The following is a 23958-nucleotide window of genomic DNA, read 5'->3' as shown; positions in this document are numbered from 1 at the left end:
CACCATCATGCCCACTAATACCCATCAAAGTGTCAGTTCTTGGCTAGGGACCAGCCCATCCCATCACTGCAACTTCAGGGTTATTGCTTCAGGAGGTGTAAAATAGCAATGCAATGCTCAGGTTTTCTTCTAAAAAATTGTAAGAGCTCAGGGAACACTCTGGGAAATCAGCTCTTCCTCCACTGTCGTTTTCTAGTGTCAGTGTCAATATGGGGGATAAATATTCTAAGACTTCAAATAATATAGCTGATTAAGTCTTTTGAATAGTAAAAAGTCCTGTCTTTTGTTTTGGACCGTTACTTAACTGAGAAATGAGAGAGGATAAAAGGGGGAAAAAAGTCTTCCCTGCTTCACCCCAGGCAGATTTATTTCAATTGCTGTTCAGCCCAGTCCAATTTACCACTTGGATTTGCCTATTGATTGTGGCTTTAAATAAAAAGTGAAGCCCCAATGTTCCTGGCTCCACTGCTCATGCTCTATCACAGATAAAGGGAGGCAGTTTGGGAGATTTTACGTGACCAGCGTAAGTTTATTTAAGCATCTTTCACTCTGAAGGATCTCAAAGTGAGGGAAAAAAGCTCCAGTGTATAACACTGTGCAATTTGTGCTAGGGCAGAGCATGATACCATCTCCCTGTAATGTTGAAAACAGTTGGCAGAGGCCAGGGGGGTAAATTCTAGCTTGACCATTTTTAACAGATTGTTTCAGCATCTATTCTATACAAGAGCTGGGAATAGAAAATTGTTTTAAGAGCTCTCTTTTTTACAGAAGATTGTAATCAATAATAAAATCCACCAGAGTGAGGCTGTGAAATCCAAAAATAAATCACAACAGTAGTGCTGGGAGAGGGGAGCAGGAATTTCTCTCTGTCCCCATTTTTCTCCATGTCTGGGTAAGTCATTTGCCTTTGCCCGTCTGCAAATAGCCAGTTCTAAAACTCAGGGAAAGTTACCTGTGCTTGCCAGTCAAAGATGGTAAAGGATTGCAAATGCCATTAAAACTGTCCTCCTCTTGTCCACCTCCCATGCAAAATAGAGATTATGGACAGTTCAAAAGCTGACTGACATTCAGCAGGGCTTTGTTAGGAAACTCAGCAGAAAATGCAGGGCCCTGATCAAAATGGATGATGGATTCCCACAGGGAACTTCTTCCACTAGGGTTGAAGCCACTTGCTTAGTGTGAGTGACATGCAGGTGAATGAAATAATACCCTCCCAGCCTGCTGTCGTTGGGAGGGAATACAGATGGAGACTGAACTGTCAGGCTGGAGCTGTCTTGAAGGTCAGAGCATTTATTTAGCAAGAATCAGTGTCATTTTTGGAGATGAAATCTGTTCAGACTTTAATGGGATAAAACACAAGGGATATTCCAGAATAAATCAGAACGGTGCTTTTCCCCCACCCCCATATTATTAAATAATTTTAATGAAAAACCAATTTACTGCTCTTTAAAGAAGAGGATAACTCAGTAATTTCTATGTGTCTGAAGAGAGGGTAATTTTCCTAACATAAAGGTTGAGAGGAATTTTCTTGTTATGAGGAATAGAGTCAACTGTGATCGACACTCAAGTTTCTAGCCAGCTTGTCTTGGACCAATTCCATCAAGTGCAAAATTGTGAACTGTGGCCTAGATTTTTATTATGAATTCTTTGGACTTGATGAGCTTGGACAGCTTGAAGGTGTTCTGGGAAAAAGTAGGTACTTTCATACTTCTTCTGATTACTACTTAGCCTTTCTTAGTACGAAAAAAACTGTTCAGGACAGGTGTTAAAAGTCTAATCTGTTGGTTTCAGGCTTAGAAGAGATGCAGCTCAAGGCACACTAGTAGTAAACAATTTTAATAGAAGATGTTAATAACTTTAGGATCTATATTAAAATACAGGTAAAGTTTTTGCAAGACAATTGTTTCAATTTTGTCTAAAACCATCTGGTTGGTTTTTTTTCTGGCCAGTCCTATTGGATGCTTTCCATAAGGTGGATTCTAGTTTATTAATTTCTTCAGTCTTGGGCTCATTTAATGTTGCAGTCATGGAGCTAAAAATATTATCATTCTGTGTGCTCATCCCATTTTCTCAGCCACCCTTTCTTGTGTCCAAGGAAACGGTGAGCAGGGCATGTTTAACAGGGGACTGTTGTTCAGGTTCCTTGGCCTAGTACCAGTTCATGCTTTACTTGGGGAAAATGTGCCACTCAAGGAATTATTTTGTTTCTCTCATCATTGAGGTCCAGCTGAATTCAGTGGCAGGATTCCATTAATCCCCGTGAGGCCAGGACAGGACTTCAGAGTCTTTGCTGGAGTCAAGCAAGAGCACCAGATGAGCCTTGATGCAGTGATCTTGCAGGGTGTATCTTCAAGTGCTTTATACAGGGAGTCTCCTTTTGGAGTTTGTATTAGTCCTTTGTTGGGAGGGCAGATTTTTTTTTATTATTATTTGTTTTATTTCCCTACTGTCCTGTGTTTTCCCTTCACTTCCTGGCACTGCACGAACACCAGTTTCAGGACTATGTCTATAACAAGTAAATTAGGCAAACACAGGCAGTGGGACTCAACCTGTAGTAGTTCCTGGCACGGTTTTGGCTCAGACCAGAGAGCCCTTTCCTTTGGTTGCTTCCCTCCATGCCAGAGAGCACCCCAGGCACAGCGACTGCTAACAGATACAGCTTGGGATCCTGTGCTGTAACACACCGTGTACTAACCTTGTCCAGTACAGCACTCCTTCACTTTCCCAGTCTTTCTGCCCTGTGCGTTTTTATTCTCTAAAGTGCTTGCATTGCCTGTTGACTTAAGGAAACACATAATCCAAAAAATTAATAATGTCATACCTTTATTTTTCAGCCACAGCCCAGCTCATAAGTATTACTTGACCACAGATCCTATCACCGGCTCCATCTACCTCTCTGACACCAACAGCCGACGTATCTATAAAATCAAGTCAACCACATCAGTGAAAGACATTGTGAAGAACTCAGAGGTCTTGGCTGGAACTGGGGATCAGTGCCTCCCGTTCGATGATACCCGCTGTGGAGATGGAGGCAAAGGCACTGATGCCACCCTTACAAATCCCAGGGGTGAGACTGCTTCTTCTCCACTGGCTTTTTTAAAGGGGGCTTTTTGAAAGCAGCTTGTTTAGTCAGACTGGAGATTGCTCTCCTCTCCAGTTCTGAAACACATCCTAAGGGCTTGCTTCTGGAAATAAGTGAGTATGTCTCACCCTCAGCTAGTTGTGTCATGGTTCTTCCAATTGGCATGGCTGGGAGGAATGCTGAACCAGAGGGGTTCAGTGATGGGCACATGTCCAGAGGGCAATGGAATAAATCCACCCATTACTTTTATACCCATTTAGCCATTACTCCTTCTTACTAACAGTGCTTGGTCCCTCCCAACCTGAGCAGGATTCACTAATATTCAGTTCACTGAGGCTTTCTTGGCATTAAAAAAAAGCCCTATAAGCATTGCTGTATGTATATATAAAAGGGCAGCAAAACTAGCATACAGCTCAAAGATACACAAATGGTGGTTTAGACATTGACATTATATATCACAGCATCCAGCTTAAATCCTGTAGGGGGGTAGATACTAACTTTGATATGGGAATGCTAATTCAGCTTAATTTCACCTGGTTCTGACTTACTGAAATGTGATAAAAGCACAGTTGAATCAGAATAAAAGCATCACACAGCCTTCATGGCTGTGAACTAAATTGTTCAAAACAGGTTTAGCCAAACATATGCAGTCCTGTGTGTAGCCAAGACTTCAGTCTGGCAGTCTCAAGGTAACAAGCTCTACAGATGGAGGATGTCGCTCCTCCCAGCTGTCCACAGCTCCACAGAAAAAAAAGCACACGGGGCAATAGAGATGAAGTGGAAAGCATTGTTTGTACACACATTTTCGACCGTGTTTGTGAAGAGGGCTGAGAAGGACACCCACGCAGGAATGTTTTTTGAGATGTGGCATTTTTGCTTGTTATATGTCTTCTTTTGCCCAGCTGTTCAGAGTATGAGGAGTTATTTATAGGTTCTTGGCTTTGACATCAATGTGCTGCATCAGGGAGTGGTAGCTCCCTCCTTCCTCACTACAACAATGGCCAAGCCTATCCCAGCCTCTTTGTAAAGCAACTCCTCAGCAAAACCTGGGGATCCTTAAACAAGTGCCCCTGCCCATGGCAGGGAGTTTGGATTAGATGACTTTCAAAGGCCTCTTCCAACCCAAACCATTCTATGATTTCATGTAAAGTTATTTCACTAAAAGCAGATAAGATTCCCAAAGAAGTTGTGGCTGTCTCATCCCTGGAAGTGTTCATGGACAGGTTGGATGGGGCTTTGATCAGCCTGGCCTAGTGGGAGGTGTCCCAGCCCATGGCAAGGATTTGGAACTAAATGCTCTTTAAGGTCTCCTCCAACCCAAACCCTTCAATGATTCTATGATTCTCAGGAAGTTATTTTTCATGACATAGAGATGACATTGTTACTGAATCCGAGAAACCCAGACTGATTTAATGACCTTTTGTGTCAGGTCTAGCTGTGAATTTTTTTTTTGTTATATGTCAGCTAGATGTTTCCTGGCAAGGATGCAGAAAAATATACTATGGAAGACCTGTTTTTTGCCAAAAAGCATCAAAACCCAGACTTCTATGCTTGTAATATTTAAATAACCCAGCATGGTTTCCAAGCACTCCAGAATCCCATGAGTTGACCATAATATTGGGCTGAAGTATTGCCAGAAGCACAGGTATAGAAAAGAAACCGGTGGTCAGTTTGCAGTGTAGAATTTGTCTCACTGAAATGAGAAGACCAACTGAAAAGAAAATTAAGTGACTTGGGCAGAGAGATTCAGGCAGTCCAGCAGATGAATCATGAGATCAGGGAATCTAGAAATCTGTAATCCAATTTTCTGCACCTCTTTGAAGTTCAGTCAGTGCAAAAAAAAATACCCCACCATTTTTGTTGGTCCTCTGTTCTCCCTTGTACAAGATAAGAGGGATATTATTCATTTCCATCGATGGGTGAATGTTACAAGGTTTAGATGACTTATTTTTCTGCTTTGCTATAGCAAACAGCTCTGGAGTTCAAAGTTTTCAGCACTGAAATCCTTCTTGTTGGCAACTGAGGCTCTCAGGAGGCCATTCTTCCACCTCAATCATATAACAGCAAAATTCTTGCATTCATTCCTCAGAGCTCAAAAATTTCACAAAACAGAAGTAAATTGAGGGTGAAAGAGGAAATGACATGAAGCAAAATGACAACAAGAAAATAATAATCCGGAAAGCCCACTCAGCCAATAGAAAGTTCCTAAACAGTGTTCCCTGATCTGATTCTAACATGACTTTCCAAATTCTGCTGAGGCAACAGCTACGGCAGGTGGGACTCACTCCCCATTCCCCCCAGTAAATGATGAACAGTGAAAACTCATGCTGACAATGTAATGTCACCATTGTTCATACCTTTGCAGTGGTTCATCCTAGCAGAAAAATCCAGCAAATGCTCTTCCCTCAAGTACTTCATAATAGTTCAAAATAAAATTGATTTATTGTATAAGTAACCAGTAGATCTCAAGTGACCCTGTGCTTCCATGTCTTGGCAGGCGAATAAACACTCGTAAGTGAATGGTCAGAGGAAATTATAAAATGATTCTGTAGCTGTAGAGATATCAGCTGGCCAGGGAAGGACCCGGAACGTCAGTTTTTCAAGAATCATTGCTCTTCACAGGACTCTACTTTTTGAGGCTAAAGCTGTTTTTTTTCTCTGAGCATAATTGCTTCATGCCAAGTAGGATTTCTGTATTTTAAGGACATCTTCGCACTTTTTCAAAAATCATAAAGAATAGAAGTCTTGCCTTTCATGATGTTTTAATTAGCTGATATTTGCAGCTTGCTGGAAAATACTGAGGGATACCTTCCTGCCAGATGAGAACCAGCAATTCATTAAGACTGGAGAAATAGTCATGAGCTGTCAACATATGCCTTTGCATATACCTTTAGCCTCTTGCACCAGTCAAGCATCTGGTCTGAATAGATTTTTTTGGGTCTCTTCTCGGTGGAAAGAAACTAGTACCCTGAAGGTGGTTCATTCCATGACAATGCACATATTCAAGGTGGGATGAGCCACGTTCTGGGGGTGCTGGTCTTCTCCTGGATCTGACAGACTGAAGAATAAGGTCCCCACTGTTGCAAACACTCTTCAGAATGGTTCTCCACATTCTGAGCAGCAGACTTTTCCCCATTGTTTTGATCACTTCCTCCAGTTCTCACCTCAGCTTCCATGAGTTCATACAGGATAATTTCATAGAATTTTAGAATGCTTTGGGTTGGAAGGGACCTTCAAAGACCATCCAGTTCCAGCCCCCCTGCCGTGGGCAGGGATACCTTCCACTAGACCAGGTTGCTCAGAGCCCCACATGACCTGGCTTTGAACACTTCCAGGGATGGGACATCTGCAGCCTCTCTGGGCAACCTGGGCCAATGCCTCCCCACCCTCTTGAGAAAGAATTTCTTCCTAATATGCAATGTAAATTTTAGTTTTAGTTCAGAACCATTATCCCTTGTCCTGTCAATTCATCTCTCTGAAGTACCTTCTAGACAGAGGTTCTTAACTCACTCCACTGAAGGCAGAAGTACTCCTTTTAGATGATCAGCTTAGAAAGACATTAGGAGGGGTAAGACCCTCCAGGAATTTCCCACTTTACCTGTCTTTGGCTTGTCTAATAAAGGTAGGCTACACGAACACAGGACAGATAGATCCACAGATGAAATAGGGGTGACAGTGGTTTCGTCAGAGTATTTATCATAGCTATTAGGAACCAGTCTGATGCGTCCAGTTCATTTGCCACAGAGCACAGTAAAGCTTTCAAATGCTAATGAATTTCAATATATCCTTGCAAATTAAAGTGTTACCGCTTTCTAATTATCATCTGCTAATAATGATCCTCTTCTACAAGCAATCTAAAGAAAAATTAAAACTCCAGCTTGTCAGGGCATTTCTTTTCATCTGAGTACTCACCATTGGTTCTTCTCAGGAAAATGTTGTGGCAGAGAAATTACCAAAGAGCCTGCAATTAAGAGAGATTGCAGTGACAAGTCTGACACAATAGGAAGAAGGTTTTAGAAGGCATGTGGGGAGGGAGGGAGCATCTCATTCATTTAGCACCGTAACACCAATGCAAAATGAAGTAATTAATTTGGGGACAGATTGCTTCTTTCACTGTGCCCTGCTGAATGTGTAAACAAAATCTTTGCTAAGTGTTGAAGAGTTCGACAGAATTAATTGAGGAAACTCAACCCTCCACAATCTGTTAACATTTTTATGGTCAGATAATAATAGGACCATTTTGGGGAAGACCAGAGGCTGACTGAACAAAGTACCTTGTCATTTACTCTGGCCAGAAAAGACACTTAGGGACAGGGGCAATGTGGTCTTCCTGTGCCAACACTCCAGATGCTAGTCATCGGCATTTAGGGGACTTTCTGAGGAGGTTGCACCAGACCTGTGCTAATATACCATCATCAATTGACTTAGAAACCGTCCTGAACACCTAGTTTTGTTCTTCCAGGCACCACGTGCTAATAATTCCCACAATTTCTTTAGCCAGGTTGTAAAGAAGAGTGGTCCCTTTTAGGCAAAACCACTGTTTTCTGTTCCTTTCTTGTGTATTTCCTAGTTCTTTGCTGTCTTGTAGTTCCCTTCTTGACCACTGCATAACACAAAACTGATCTTAGCAGAAAACTTTTCAGAGGAATTCCAGAATCTTTTTCCTGTGTGCTCTTTTTCACATTGTCAATGTATATGGGTAGTTAGGCTTTCTCCTTCCCCTCTGAATTCCTCTGTACTTATTGACATTGATTTTCATCTGCCATTTTATCACTCAGTCATTCAGCATCCAGTCAAACAAGAAACGTCCAAATTTGGATTTCTTTAAGCACCTTTTCTTCAGTTAAAGGGTTTTCTCCCCCTTTTTTTTTCCTAACAGGAGCTACTTGCACAACACAACCACTTTTAGTGGTTTGTCTTGCAGAACAAACTCACCATGTCCCAGTAGCTATTTGCAGCATAACATTGTGCTGTCACCTCTTCATGCTGCAAGGTCCTGACATTTCAAGCAAATGTCATCACGTCACAACTTTCTATCAGCACAGCTCACTGGTGTGATGCACATGGTGCTACAAGCCCTTGTTTTGTAAGAGATCTCTGCTTATGCAAGGGGAGCCAGCATGATTTCATAACGTATGTATTTCATATCTCAGAACCTAAGGTTTGGATCTGCAACACTACCTGGGTAGTGGCAGCAGCTGTTTCCTCTCAGTAACTGTGAGGCTGAACTTCGAGCTATATGCTGAAAGGCTTTAATTCCCTTATGTTCCTATGGAAACATGAGGGGAGCCTTCCTCCAAAGCAAGCCAAGGCCTTGGGCTTAGCATGCATAACATGTGAATTACCCGTTTCTGTGCCTGTTTGCAGGAGCGAGCTCCCAGCACTGGAACTGTGCCTGTATCAGAAAGGAAACAGAAAGGTGCAATCTAACCTCTACAATCTGCTGCAAAGAATCCATGAGATGCTTCTTTCCCTTTTCACAGAAGTCACCCATCCAAAGACACTTGTCTGTGGGACAGCAGGGCTCTTCTCCATAATTTAGTTGATTCCAAGATAATCAGCTAAAGTCAGGAAAGGATTGGAGCAGTTGCCATGGAAGGAATGTGTGCAAGTGGGAATTCGGAGCTTTGAGAGACTGCAAACTCCGCTGCCCTACAGAACATCTCAGGAAATGTGAGGCAATTGAGATTGCTTAGCCTCCGTGAAAGAGGGATAAGCAGAAAAGTGCTCAGTGATAAGAACACATACACATGCCATTGCCCTGGAGCAGGGTGATAAGTGGTAACTTTGCTATCCCACTTCAACTTACTCGGGTGTGCAAGCTCTTTGTCTGAGCTGGAATGCAAAATAAAGTCGTGCCCTATCAGGTGATCAGAGCTGGTTCAAGGGCCAAAGTGCATGTGGGTTATTATTACTGTAACTGGGTAATCAGATCAGCCATCAAACCCCAGCACTGCACACAGTGAGCCACTGCCAGCATATGCTGATGCTAAGTCCAATCCAATACATATGGAACTAGCTAAGGGAGAAAATTCTGCCTCATTTAAAATCACATTATCCAGCCTGCCACCCTTCACTGGCATTGGGCTTGTCACACAGACTAATGGACAGGCACCTGGAAAAATACTTGTTGTGAACCAAGGAATGCAAGAGGTTGTAAGAGACTGTTGTGTTTGACGAAAGCCAATTAAGATCAACTAAACCTTCTATCATGTCTCTTCCAAAAAAAGTACATCTACCATATTGCTTAAAGAGCTCAGTTGTGTTCCTGGTTTTCAAGCAAATGCCACCAAACATAAAAGAACTTGACACTCGGTAGGCAGAATAATTAAGAGGAGCAAAGACCTTCAACAGCAGATGCCAGTGACAGGTGACATGTGCCAGTATCCTGGATGACTCATTGAAGAGGGCATAGTGCTGACAAATCTCATGGCAGGTGAAGATAGCTTCCTGATAGCCATGGATGCCAGCGACATATTGATGCTTGTCCCATCAGATCCTTCTGCAAGCATTTGACAAAATGCTAAAATACAAACAATGTGTTTATATTGTATAGTGAGAATAAATGGCCACCACTACTGCGGCTTCTCTCATAGCATTCATCAAATCATAGAATGGTTTGGATTGGCAGGGACCCTAAAGACCATCTAGTTCCTACCCACACTGGGGGGGACACCTCTCACTAGACCAGGTTGCTCAAAGCCCATCCAGCCTGTCCTTGAACACTTTCAGGGATGGGGCAGCCACAATTTCTTCGGGAAACCTTTGCCAGTGCCTCACCACCCTCAGTAAATTCATTCGTGCAACAGTTACCTTGTGCTCCTCTTCGAGACTCGTGTTTCATGGTCCTGCAAAGATGAGTCCTTTCTTGGCATGAATTGAATGCAGGTATTAAAGTCTAGGACTAGAAGCAATCTTTTCGGTCATTCTGTCCTGTCATCCATTATCTCAGCAATCCTGCTATGTAATCCCCTCCAAAATTAATGAACTTCATCTTGAAAGCACCAAGTAATTTTTTTCCTCACTGCCCTAGAGGCTATTCTGAAACCACACTGCTCTGATGGTCAAATATCCAATCCAGGTCAAAGTGATGCCCTTCAGACAGGGTGATGCTGTGAAGAAGCGATGAAAATGCTGGTTTTACCTCCTGGCAATAACACACAGCTCCCATTCAGCTCAGTGATCTGAAACACCAGTTTTCTGACTCCTAATTGACTTTGAATCAACAGGTTGCAACCGTGTCAGAATCTCTTCCTTTACCTCGGGTCAATGGAGAAGTTTGTTCTTTCTCTCAAGCAATGACTTAGTCCTGAGGTTTTTCTGCCAGGCCAGATTATCTTCTGTGGATTTCCTTATAATCAAATCTGGTATGTTTTTCCACATATTACCTACCTCCATGGCTTCCAGCCCATGCAATACTTACAGTGCTGGCTGAAGGCCATGATTTTTGTTGCCAAAGCAATCAGAGGATTAGTCCCTGCTCTATGAAAATCTAGAATTTTTGATCTGTGAACTGCTGCATCTGCACTTCACAGCAGAGCTCACAGTGGATGGAGACTGAGGGTAAGTGTTTCAAACAAGGGGATCTGGCTGCAAAACAGCATTTCGGAGGAACACAAGATCTGATCACTCCTCAAAGATTCTCAAAGCTTTCTATCTGAAACAGAATTTCCGTCACTTCTGTCACCAAGATGACAGCCAAAGAAACAGTCTAGTGAGCATTCAGCTCACTAATTTAATCTGCCTACAATATAAATGTTTTCTTTAGAGATATTTGCTGTAGTCTCCTTTTATAATCAAATGGGAGGAAAAGGTATTTCTAGCAGGATTCATATAATCTCTTGAGGATATGTGCTTTAGGGTGATACAAATTGCACTCTCAAAGTAGATTTCTTTCTCCACTGATTGGAATAGGTTCAGATACTTGCTTAGATGCACAGTGCAGATGTCTGCTTTTTGCCAAGTGATTGTTACCCTACGAGGAAAAGAAGCCAAACCGGAAGATCCTAATATTCATATATTTCAAGCAGAATTTTCACTTGCATAGGAAAAGATGTTACAGGCCTCTACATTCTTTTTCTATTTCTTTACAGTCTTTTAGTGTATTTAAGACACTCAAATATTATGCTGAGTGACATTCTGCCTCTGTAGGGTAGATGAGATTAATTACTTTATTAGTATCTGTGGAGTTATTTTAATTTATACTAGCACAAACGAGAGGTGAATAGAGCCCCTAACTTCTTATTCCTGCTTCAGTCATGACCTTTCTCTGTGACCTTGTGAGAATTGCATTATCTGTTAATTTTCTGATATGTAAAATTAGAGTGATCACACTCACAGACTGTTATGAGGTGTAATTAGAAAGTGTAAAGCACTATGAAATCCTCTGATGGAAGATGCAGAGGATAGCTAGCCTAGGATAAAGAGGATTAGAGGAGGTTGTGCTAACATAACAAATACTTCAGAAATTAAGCTTAGGGGGAGGTGAAACAGCACATATCTGCAGGGCAAGAAATGAGAATCAGCAGCCTGTAACTGCTGTCAGCAGACCTCAAATCCACTGACAGGAGTATGTCTACAAAGGAGGTTTGGACGATGAAATTAATCACTAGCAGAGTTCAGAATCAGGTGAAACACTGTATATTAGTAGGATTATCCTAGGGAAAACCCTTTCTCATTTATCCATCTGGAATTTGATTGACCTGATGGACCTTTCACAGCCTTTTTCATCGCCATTTTTGAAAGACTCATTGGTGTAACATTTTTACGTGCATAGCTTACCATTCATACCGTGAGCAATAAAATCAAGTTTCTGGACATGCAAGACACGCAGTTATTAGAAAATCTTTTCATTTCAGCAGTTCGCTGAATGCCATGCCCTTTTCCAGGAGTGACCAGGGATTTCTGGATTGCATTGTGTGCCATTTGAAAGTGCCCTCCATGGAATGGTGCCAGTTCAAAGCTCTTGATAGCCAGGACTCCCACATGCCCAACCCTCCTCTCTTCCCTTTTGAATGCCATGAAATATATTGCTCCTCACGTCAGGCTGCCATCACCTTCTGACTGTCTTTCTTTGTTCCTCCCCAGGCATCACCGTGGACAAGTTTGGGCTGATTTACTTTGTGGATGGCACCATGATCAGGCGGATTGATCAGAATGGGATCATCTCAACTGTGTTGGGTTCCAATGACTTGACGTCTGCTCGGCCTCTCAGCTGTGACTCTGTTATGGACATTTCTCAGGTAAGACAGTGGTTTGGTTTTGTTTCTACAGAACACAAGCCTACGCCTTCACTCTATCTGCATGTCTGTAAGCTTCCCTAGAAGGTCTGACAAAGAGGTAAGGGCTCAAGGAGAGTTGCATTTCTACATAGTTTATGGTATAAAAATGACTGAATCAAAATTAAATACCCTATAAAGACAGAAGGAAACACGTGACTGCCCTAACTCATAGATTCCTGGGGTGTGAGATTTTTACACAAGTCCCAGACACAGAATTGACTTCTTTCAGAGCTCCCAGTCAGTGGAAAGACATTCCTGGGAAGGAAGGTTTTGTTAGGCTCATTTCTCACTATATGCCATGCTCCATTATAACATGTTAGCTAATCACAGGTTTTTAAATTCTTTTCTTCCCCTCATCCTAATTTGGCCCAGCACAATTTTAGACCTGAATCAAATTAACATAGGAAAGACTGATTGGAGGATGTGGTGCCGAAATTAGCAACAGCAGGAAAACAAGAATCTTGAATTGTATCAGATTGCAAATTGGTTGCAGCTACCATCATGCTGGGCTTTTAAGTCCTGCTGCTTCAAGGTAGAGAGAAAAAGAAATCTCATTTTGATGATTGCTTTACTACTGGATGGTGCAGAAGAGAAATCTGTTACAGCCCAGCACTCAATTTTGTGTGACACTGGCCAACTCGTCAAATTGTGCCAGTTTAGGACCTTTGAAAGGACCTTGTGTCCTTTGAAACCTTTGTGCCACTTGTTGTTTGCCTGACTGCAGGAATGTTGTCCTCTCCTGTGAAAATATAGATCATAGCTGGAGGCCTAAGTACTGTTATTCAGCCACAATAGATGTCAATGGGGTTTCCTTTTTGTAACTACCTAGATAATTTCCATGCTCCCATATGGAATCTGTTCTTGTTTTTTCCCTCTAATTTGAAAAGATTGTTCTTGCTTCCTTGCAACTGGCTCCCACTGTCTGTAATTTATGAACAAGCTGAAATTATGAGTTTAAAAGTTGTTCTTCCTTCTATAGAGGTGAAACTTCGATGGTTAAAGACCACCTTTTAGTATGTTTCTCATTTTACAGACATAGTTTATTCTTTATGTGATTTTCACGGGCAGTTAGCAAAAGACCATTGTGTAATCAGGCTTTAAAAATTATTTACTTCCAGGTTATGTAGCTCCTGTGTAAACCAATGTCATGTTCAAACACTTCTGAGATGAACATGTATCAGCTGAAGACTTTTTTTTTTCCTTTCATAAAATGACAGGAACCATTTTTAGATTAACCTGTACTGGGACTGGCAGATTAACCACTCCTGTTCTGGAGAAACACACTGAAGACAAGCTTAATTAAAAAATAAAAACCAGCTTGGGAAGAAGCTTTTCATCATTTACAGAGGATAGAATGGTCTTTTATGCCAGGTCCCTGAGGCTCCCTGGAACATGAGGACATGAAATATTTAGCTGCCACTGTTGACAAGGAGTGGTTTTTAAGAAATTGAAAATTCCCATGTCAGTTCAGAATAAACTCAGCTCTTGATGCTAACTGAAGACTGCAGAGCTTAAAGACCACTGGAAGGGATGAAGGCATGAATTATTAAAGAGAAAACCACAGGCTATAATGTTTTACTACAAGAAGGGTTAAAATAGGCCAGAAGCTGAGAAAAGGAAGGAGATTTTGCAAACAGAGAACTAGAGTAGACAGAGCTCAGCATACTGCTTAGCCATGAAAATAAGCTTCACACACCCAGGCGTTAGAAGACACAATGAACTAAATACCTTAGATCTCATCTCTTAAAAAAAAAAATGCTGGAAAGGCATATAGAAGCATCAAAATAAAGCATGGCTGTAGCAGAGATGTTGAACTACAGGCCTTAAAAATAGGAATATCCAGTGTTCCTGTAGATCTTAGCTGGTCTCTTCTTATTCATAGTTTTAAATAAAATCACAGTGAAAGATGGTTTGCTGGACCTGAGCCTGCTGGCAGCCACTCGTCCTCCTTCCAGTAAGGTTACAAAATACTCATCCAAACTTAGTCACATCAGACAAATGAGAAGAAGCAGCAACTGAGATGGATGGTGGGAAAGGAAGGTTCAAAACAAAGAAACTATCCTGGAACTGATTGGTTCCCATCAACACAAGACAGATTTCTTTTTCTATATAAACCTGAAATAAAATAAAATAGTCCAAAAAAAGCAGAACTTTGAGTTCTTTACAAAAAAAAAAAGTCCTGAATTCTGTTGGTAAATGTTTCTTGGGTTTGGCAGCTAAAAGAGTAGACTCACTTGAAAAGAGTGTATTGCAGAAGCAGAGCTAGAAATAAAGTCCTTTTAGTGCTCACTCACTTGCAGTGTTGCCAGTCACTGTTTTAGTGGATTATCAGTGTAGAACTGGGATGTGTCACTCCTGAACCCATTTTTTCCATTATGCTAAAACAAAATCTGAAAATCCCTGTGAAGACACAAGTATTTTACTCCATGAATTGAAATGGCCTGGATTTCCTATTAATTGCTATTCTGCATTTTTGCAGCATAAAGCGGAAAACCATAGGTTATAACTTAGATATTCACACATGCTGGCACAGCTGCCAGTTTTGTGTCTGTCTCTCCTTGTCATTTACCCAGAGGAATTCAGCCACTTGTGTGAAAAATCCTTTAGTGAAAGAATCACTGTTTTGTGTGTCTGATTTCATAGCACTTCACACAGCAAAATTTGCAGTCCCGGGTCTCTGCTATGAGGTCCAGCTTCCACCAGTTCAAAAAGCACAGGAGAGGGAAAATCACAGAATGGTTTGCCTCTGTCCATCATCCTGTTCCCACCACTGTTCCAGTGCAGAGTTTGGATGTCCCTATGTGTTTACTTCATATGACCAGGAGCTAAGCCCCCTCGCTCACACCACGTTATATCCTCTATGGCCTCCCTATCAAGTAACAATTAGTTGTGGGTTTTTTTACCCATTCTCCCTTTAATCCATGTGGATTCCATCCTCATTGTGATTGATTTATAGGAATCATGCAGTAGAAAAATGTCTTGCTATAAAAATTCCCTTGTGTTCTTTTAACATGAAGGTTCGTCTGGAATGGCCCACGGATCTAGCGGTGAATCCCATGGATAATTCGCTCTACGTGCTCGACAATAATGTTGTGCTGCAGATCTCTGAGAACCACCAAGTGCGCATTGTGGCAGGGAGGCCCATGCACTGCCAGGTGCCAGGCATGGATCACTTTCTCCTCAGCAAGGTGGCAATCCACGCCACGCTGGAGTCTGCCACCGCCCTGGCCGTGTCCCATAACGGGGTCCTGTACATCGCTGAGACCGACGAGAAGAAGATCAACCGCATCAGGCAGGTCACCACCAACGGGGAGATCTCCCTCGTCGCCGGCGCCCCGAGCAGCTGCGACTGCAAGAACGATGCCAACTGTGACTGCTTCTCAGGGGATGACGGCTACGCCAAGGACGCCAAGCTCAACGCGCCGTCCTCCCTCGCCGTGTGTGCAGATGGGGAGCTGTACGTCGCTGACCTGGGGAATATCCGAATCCGTTTCATTCGGAAAAACAAACCATTCCTCAACACACAGAATCTCTATGAGTTATCCTCACCCATAGACCAGGAGCTCTACTTGTTTGACACCAGTGGGAAGCACCTTTATACTCAGAGCCTTACCACTGGAGATTATCTTTACAATTTCACTTACTCTGGAGATGGAGATATAACCCTGATCACTGACAATAATGGCAACTTAGTCAATATCCGAAGAGATTCCACAGGGATGCCCCTCTGGCTGGTGGTGCCTGATGGCCAAGTCTACTGGGTGACAATTGGTACCAACAGTGCTCTCAAGAGTGTGACAACACAGGGGCATGAAGTAGCCATGATGACTTACCATGGCAACTCTGGTCTCCTTGCCACTAAAAGCAATGAAAATGGTTGGACAACATTTTATGAGTAAGTATATTCTGGATATTGGGCTGCTGACTTCATTCTGTGTTCTCTGAACCGTGCAAGGTTGGTAGAATTTAATTCCCTGACCAGAATTATTGTCCAAATAAAATGGCCAGAACAGGGAGTATTATATTTCACACAAACACTAGATACTTGCAGTAAGTGCATTAGAGCTTGAATAAGCTCCCTTTACCAAGTCAAGAGTCAGACAGAATTTCTGCTGAGTTTTTTTAAGTAATTTGGACGCCTGGTTCTCCTTAACTGTAGTCAGGACTGGAGATTTAGGTTGCATGTCAGAGAATTTTTCTTGGCTTTGAGAGCCTTGGAAGTATGAAAGTTCCATCAGAGCCTCTTTTTTCACAGCTTTTCACCTACTTCCTATGCTGCAGTGTCTTCTTTGTGCCTGTTTGAAATGTCTGATGTAGAATGACAATTGGCAATGACTAATGAGAGTTAGCTCTGGAAACAATTCTGTAATTAATGGACTGCTCGATTCCTACTGTTGCAATTTACCTCACTAAGCTTTAAAAGTAGTCTTGGAACTGTTCAAGACTATCCTGCCCCAAAGATTTTTTTTGAGCAGAGAGAAGACAGGATGCATTGAAAAACCCAGAGATGGCAGTATCCTGAATATTTGTACTTCTTTTCTGTACTACTGTTAGCAGTTCTCTGCTTATAAATGTCATGAAGTCAACACATTTCTGATATAAAAAGGAAAAAGATAGATAACTGAATTAAGAGTATCTAGAAGGATTCATCCTGCTGTTAAGAACCCTTTCCCCTCCTTCTTCCTTAATTTTTATTTACAAGTGTAACCTCTTTGGAATGCTCCCTTAAGTGCATCATTTCCTGTATGGTTTGAATGGTTACATGGAAGTGTTAAGCTGCCATGATAATAGACCCATTGTAAGAATCCAATTTGGCTAGAATAGACGGTTCCCAAGATGACAAGCAAAAAAGTTGTTTAAAAAAAAGGGATGCAGGGAAGGAAAGCTGGCTAAACTCGCATATCTGTGTGTTGGTATGTGGTTGCTTTGGTTCTCTCTTTAAAAATGTTCCAGGCCCAGTTTCAAATTTCTTTGCTTAATACTCACTGTTCCTGCTCCTGCCTTGAAAAGGACTGATGGAAACTCGTGATTAATCTTTTGAAATGTTATTAGCATTTCATCAATGTTCTGCTTGCAATTACTGTAGAAATACTCCTCAGTGAATCCAAGTTAATACTCTTCCATCTCTTACATTGAATTTGCTTGAGGAAGGCTTTAGGGAGGAAAAAGAGGGTGTTTCTCTCCACAGGAGTGGAAGCCAGCTATATTGTCAGGACCATTGTGCTAAATCAAGGAGGTATTTTCTTTTTGCAAAGAACCCAATAGTTCCTGTGCTTGAAAACAGATGCAGCCACAGACAGTGAAGCAAACTAAACATTACAGCTAATAATGTCAGATTTATACCTCAAACATAATCTTTTATTTTAAAGTGCAGCTGAAAATACAAAGATGAAACGAGACCAAAGCTCAAACCCAACTTGCTCTGTGGACATTTATAACAGTGATCCATTATTTCTTGCTGTCCAACAAAATAGAAAGCCATAATTCTGGTCCTTTTATGCACTTCAGAAGAGTCATAAGAAAGCTTTTTAGAGCTAAATGGAAGACAGTATTCTCCAGTGGCTGGACTATGGAAATCTTGACTAGAGCAAGTCAGCACTGTATGATAGCACAGCATCACTGAATATAGAATTGGGAATGTGCCTTCAGAGATACCTCATCCAAACCTGTGATCAGTTATCTCTATTTAACTGTTCCTGACAGTTTCTGATGCAACTTTATAAGACTACTGGTTAAAAGTCTACATCTGAATTAGTTACTTCAGCCTCCCTTTACAGGCAGGTGGAGAGAAACAGGCCCTTTCAGGCTGAGTTTCTTATGAGTTATGTCAGGTATTTGCTTTAGGATGAGGTGAGTTGTATTCTGAAAGTTTATCTCTGCAAAGGTAGGACAGAATGGTGAGTTCAGTTACAGATGTTTACATTGCTGATGTCTACAATTTGGTCAAATGGATCCTATCAGTCATCTGAGTTATTTATAAATATTGTTAGTGATAACAATGTATTTACCTATATTATTGTTACTGTTAGAAAGCTTTTTTTAATATGCGTAGCCTAAATCTTCCGTGCTTGGAGACTATCCTTCTTCATGCAATCCTCGCCTTTCCTGTCCTGTCCTATCTTACCCTATCCTATCCTATCCTATCCTATCCTATCCTATCCTATCCTATCCTATCCTATCCACTAGGGACTTGGAAAGCAGATCAGTGAATTAGAGAGATTGATTCTGTCCAAGTTTTGCATGTGTAACCAGGGAAAGAATATAAAATCAGACTGATAAAATTAGAATATTAGAAAATAAGGGTCAGATACTTAGATTGCTCGGTAAAGTAGGTTTCATTTAAACAAAATATGTTCTTGTACAGTCTCATGCCAGGGTACACAGGTAGGTGGGGTGAGCCTTGACTGTCAGAGTTGTAGCAAGGCATCAAGTCTTCAGTGCGATCCTCATATAGTTCCATAGCAAATCTGTCTAACTTGTTGCTTGGATGGACAAGCCAAAGGAATACATTTACTCATCATACTCTACTTGTAGTGGCTAGTAGGAAGCTGATTTTTTCCCTGTACAGCATTGATGTGACCAATACTGTCAGTTCCAATGCTTGCAGTTTATGAAGAACAGTGGAAATTGAAGGCTGGGCAGAAAAACTCTACAAAAAATGCATTCATAAGGAAAACTAGAAAGACTTGATCTGTTTATCTCAACATGAATGAGACTGGGAAGTGTCTAGATCACAACATGTCAGCCAAAGTTCTCACCTACAGAGGGCTTCTCAATCTAGCAGAGAAAGGCTTGAGAAGGGTAAGGGGCTGGGAAGCAAAGCCAGAGACATTCAAGTTGACAAGAAGGTGTGATTTTGTAAGGCTGAGGTGACCTGACTGGTAGAGTGACCAACCGTGAAAGCAGTATATTCTCCATTTCTTGGTATCTCAGATCAGGACTCTGATGCCTTTCCCAAAATATAATCTCACCAGGCAGAGGATTTGCATGACTCAAACACAAGCTGCAGGGGTGAGTGCAGCCTTAGCAGGATGAAGTCTAAATTCCTTGTTATCAAAGAAGCTGAAGAAGATGGTGTAAACCAAATAAAATCAACATTCACTACCTTCATGTTATTGGTTCCTCTATCAGAACATCAGGAAATGTACACTGGGAAAGTTTAAGTGATTTAGATAATTCTGGTGAACATGAGTAGCTGGAAGGTGCTCTGAGTAGTTTTCAGTCGTGAATGAGGGGAAAGGTGAAGTTAATATTTTTATTTTGCTCCTGGCCAAAGAAATAAAGGCATCAAATCTGACCCTGAGGAGAACCTTCAGCACATAATAGTTGTTCGTGGGTCAGGGCAAGCTGGACACTGCTTCCTAAAACATTAAGAGTAAAGTAAATCCAGCTGGCAAGTTCACACTGCACCAGTGGCCCCATGAAGAACATCCTCAAAAGATTCACCTTCACCTGATTGTCTACAAAGGACCATAGACCAGAAACCGAACATGACAGAGCAATGATGTTGTGAGAGTAGCATCTAGTGAACACACTACATGTGTTCATCATGAAATCACAGAGTATGGCTTGAGCTGGAAGGGACCATAAAGAACATCTAGTTCCAGCCAACATAGCCAGGATCTCTGGTTCTCCTCCAGTTGCTATTCTTACCAGGGCATTTCTTAGCCTTTACCATAAGGCTGCAAAGAGCTCTGACCTGTGGGCACATTGGTGTGACTCTGGAAAAGAGGGAAGGCGTCAGGATACACTGATGCAGTACTGGAGGTCTGTCTCCAGAGCACACCAGTGAATCCAGGTCCTCCAAGGCTTCATGATGGGCTGGCACATGGTCCCTTCATTTCTGTGGGGAAGGAGACCGGTGCTGGCTTCACGCAGTGGCAGACTCGCTCACAGCACTTACAGCTCTTCCTTTCACACATCCTACACACAAGCCTGCTCTAACAATTCCGTTTTATCAGATTTAGCTCTGAGTAAGAGTCAGTGTATAATGGCATGCAGTTTCCCTTTTGTTTGGGAGTGAAACTTAGCTCCCTTGAGTAATTAGGCTGTCCCCAAAGGCCTGTCTATGACTACTTTGAGGGTTTTAGCATTATACAGACCTTTCCTGCCTCTGCAGTGGGATTGACATGAGCTGTCAGTTAATGCAGTGCAGCTCAGCTTGTCCAGTAACTGGATTAAAGACTTTTCTTCCCATTGAACTAGTGATGGTGGCATTGATAATCAGCAGCAAAGGAAGTTGATCTGGAAACTCAGCCAGGGAAATGACTTCTTGTTCAACTCCAGTCAAAGACAAAGGATGCTGTGTGACTACTTGCTGCTTTGTTGTTGCTGCTTTTTAACTTGACCTGAAAAAAATTGCTACCAGCCTTTACAAAGTTCCTTAGTAGTTGCTGTTTGTCTGCTTCACAATCCGGAAATTCTTATTAATGGATTTGTTTAAATCAAGAATATGGGAATTATCTTGATTAGTTCGCTGAGATGTTATCACTGTACATTAATTCAATTTCCCTCTGAGCCGAAGTCAAACCTTCTATGCATTATTTAGCCCAGATGAGGCTCTTTTGCTTAGGTCCTTTGTGTGTCCAATTAGTTTTGAAGGTCACCTCCTCCCATACAGACTCAAATGCTTACACATTGCTCCAGCCAAGCCCAGAAATTCAAAACCTTTTCACGGACTCCCCACGAAGTGGCTCATGGCTGCCTGGAGGGCAAAGGGTCTCATGGAGCCAGATCTTCAGATGAGTGGTAAGGGAAGCTTTGACCTGTAACTCTGGAGGCTGTTTTACAGAGAACCAAACTCTGCCAAACCTCACCCACTGTAATGGGTGGAAGGTAGGAGCCAGCTGGACTGAGCATGCAGGAGGACCTTGAATGACTTCCCAGTGACCCCCAGGGCTCAGCAGAGGTCCCAACCCAGCACCAGGAGCTTTTGATGCCAAAGCCAATGCCCTGGTCTGTGTGATTGTGATTTATCAAGTCATACACAGAGTTTTACAGGATTTGATGTAGTAGTTCAGTGGTTCAAATGAGGGTCTTGTTCTACTCCTGCAGCAGACTGGATTATGAGAAACACCTTTGGCTTTTGTCCTCCCTCCTCTTTTAGCAAGATTTCTTGGTTCCACTTGTTCCATAATTTCTACATGATAAAATGATGAGATTCTCATCATTGTTCCTCTGACAAAGTTGCAGTGAAACTCCAGTAAGTGCTGTGATAAAATAGCAACTCTCCAGTACCCTCACTAAGCTGTGAGGTCACATTTTGAGCCATTGGCCTGCCCTGAAATGAATGCCTAATAGCAAAGTTTAGTTGGGAACCGAGGGAATTACAAGTATCATAAAAGCTAGAAAGAGATCTTCCTCTTCTTTTTTGGGCAGTCAGAAAATTCAGTAGACTGTGACCACAACCTGGCCTTTGGTCATTAGGGAGAGGACTTGCCTTCATGCATTTTTGAGTATTATCAGTTTGTCTGTTATAGATTTATTTTTAATGTCGTGTTTAATGTTGTTTGAAAAATTGGGATGAGACGAGCTTGTTAAGAGGCGCTGGGTGCACATTGGTATAATCACATGCAAAATATAGTTTGCAAGGTCCATTTAGACTCTTTGGTACTAAATGCAATATTATTATAGTGAATTTTTTCTGATCTATTTGACTTGTAGTTTTAAAAGGCTGATGAAATGTGATAAAGCTAAAATGAGGAAACACAGAGACTCAGGCAAGAAATTGATTTCTGAATAGATGGTACTTAGGATGCTCTTTAATTCCCAAGGTCCAGGTCTCTACACAATGGTAATGTGATAAATGAAAGCTCTGAATGTTTACAAGCCAACAATTAGACCTCATAAGCACCAAATACCATTTTAATTCTGTGCATTGAACCTTAGCTAAATACGTTTCCAATTGGGAATGGATGGCAACGGCTTCCTTTGCTGGCCTAATAATTGCCACTGTAATTGTAAGTGCTGAGGCTTTGCAGCAGGTTTGAATGGGAGGCAGCAGCTGTGTTAGCAGGTGATGGATTCATTGCTCCGAGTGGCTGCTGTTTGCACTCCCATGCTTCAGTATTTCCTTAATGCTGGGGCTTTCAGAGCATTTGGAGAACACAGAAGTCTTAGGCTGTGATGAAAACTGGCCCAGCCCTAAATCCCTATGCTGTGGAAACAGGCTGGGCAGCTTAGCTGCAAAATGAGGTGACTAGGAGAGATTTATATTACTGCAAATACCAGGGCACACCTGCAGCTACGTAAGAGCCAGTTGCTTGGCCTTCCTCTCCAAGCTGAGGTGTGCCCTGTAAGGGCCTTTATAGGGCTGAAAGCAGAGGTGGAAGGAACTGACTCATTTAACTCGTTAAGCGTATTATCTGCTTGGGATGGGCAAGTCTTCACATCCCTGGGAGACTCTGGGTATGTGATAGATGACATCAGGTATGTGTTGTGTGAGCTAGATTGGGGAAAAGAGGGGAAATGCTCCAGTTCTGAGTAAAAACAGAAAAGAGAAAAGGAACTGCTTGTCAAGTGTGTTACGCTGAGTGTGTTCATACTAACAGGCTTCCCACACCTCTGTTTGCTTTGCCACCACAGGGCTACAAGGAGCTTTAGTCGGGATGTGAGCATTTTACACTTCATCTGCCACCAATTAAAAATAATAATAAAAATGGGAACGGTCTAATTATCCTACCTTCTTGCTTTTCTGCCTTTGTAAGGCAGGACCTCCTTGCAGCTGCAAAGCAGTGAGCTGTCACCCCCAAAGCCAGTCCTCGGCAGGTCCCTGTCTGCTTGCTGGGCAGGGAGAGGTGCAGCAGCTCTTGCACATGCAGAAAACACAGATGGTCCTAGTTCCTTCTGAAGGAGGTTAATGGGGTGACTAAGGATGTGCCAAAAGTCTAATATACTTGTACAGACATCTTAAACCAGTTCCAGCAGACCATTCCAGATTGTTTTGGCCCAAAAAGTAGCCTTGCTTCTCAGGATCCCATGTCCCAAATGGAAGTCCGTGCTCTTAGGTTAAGTACTGTGAGTTTTGTACAGCTGTAAAAATGTAACTGTATAAATTAAGTGTATTGTACTTAGCCATTTTGACTTTACAAGAAAAATGTGTGCACAGAGGTCTAGGCATCATCACACTCTTTCATACTCTTTTTTCCCTGCCATTTTAACCTAATTTGCACATGCAGAGGTTACTGGCTGATTTCTCCAGTTGCATATTTGCAAATATTACTTGTGTTTGCCCAGCAGAGGTGGAGAACCATTTGTAAGGGTGCTAGAAGCTTGAGGTCCAGGAATATTATGAAAATATTATTAAAAAGGCACTACATAAATACTATATAAAATAATATTTATTTTACACTACATGATATTATATAAAAAGGTGCTGCTTGCTTTTTAATAAGGGCATGCAGTGTTAAGACAAAGGGAAATGGCTTTAAACTGAACGAGGATAGGTTTTAGAGTAGATGATAGGAAAAAATTCTTTACTGTGAGGGTGGTGAGGCACTGGCACAGGTTGTCCAGAGGAGATATGGCTGCCCCATCCCTGGATGTGTTCAAGGCTGGGTTGGATGGAGGTCTGAGCAATGTGATCTTGTGGAAGGT

The 23958-nt window shown here is 42.0% G+C and overlaps 1 protein-coding gene across 5 annotated transcripts in view; it reads left to right on the top strand.

Annotated features, from left to right (window-relative positions):
- The window catches only part of TENM4 (teneurin transmembrane protein 4), a 1366951-nt gene that overhangs the window by 1303758 nt on the left and 39235 nt on the right, over positions 1-23958 (top strand). For all 5 annotated transcript variants that reach the window (XM_048294397.1, XM_048294400.1, XM_048294398.1 and 2 more), the window contains 3 exons: positions 2835-3067; positions 12170-12324; positions 15381-16258. In XM_048294397.1, the coding sequence (XP_048150354.1) occupies positions 2835-3067; positions 12170-12324; positions 15381-16258 (1266 nt within the window). The remainder of the gene's footprint in view (positions 1-2834; positions 3068-12169; positions 12325-15380; positions 16259-23958) is intronic.

The sequence above is a fragment of the Corvus hawaiiensis genome, chromosome 2 (genome assembly GCF_020740725.1).
Source record: "Corvus hawaiiensis isolate bCorHaw1 chromosome 2, bCorHaw1.pri.cur, whole genome shotgun sequence".
In the NCBI taxonomy this organism is placed as follows: domain Eukaryota; kingdom Metazoa; phylum Chordata; class Aves; order Passeriformes; family Corvidae; genus Corvus; species Corvus hawaiiensis.
The sequence above is the reverse complement of the archived record's forward strand: the minus strand, read 5'-3'. Positions and strand labels throughout refer to the sequence as shown.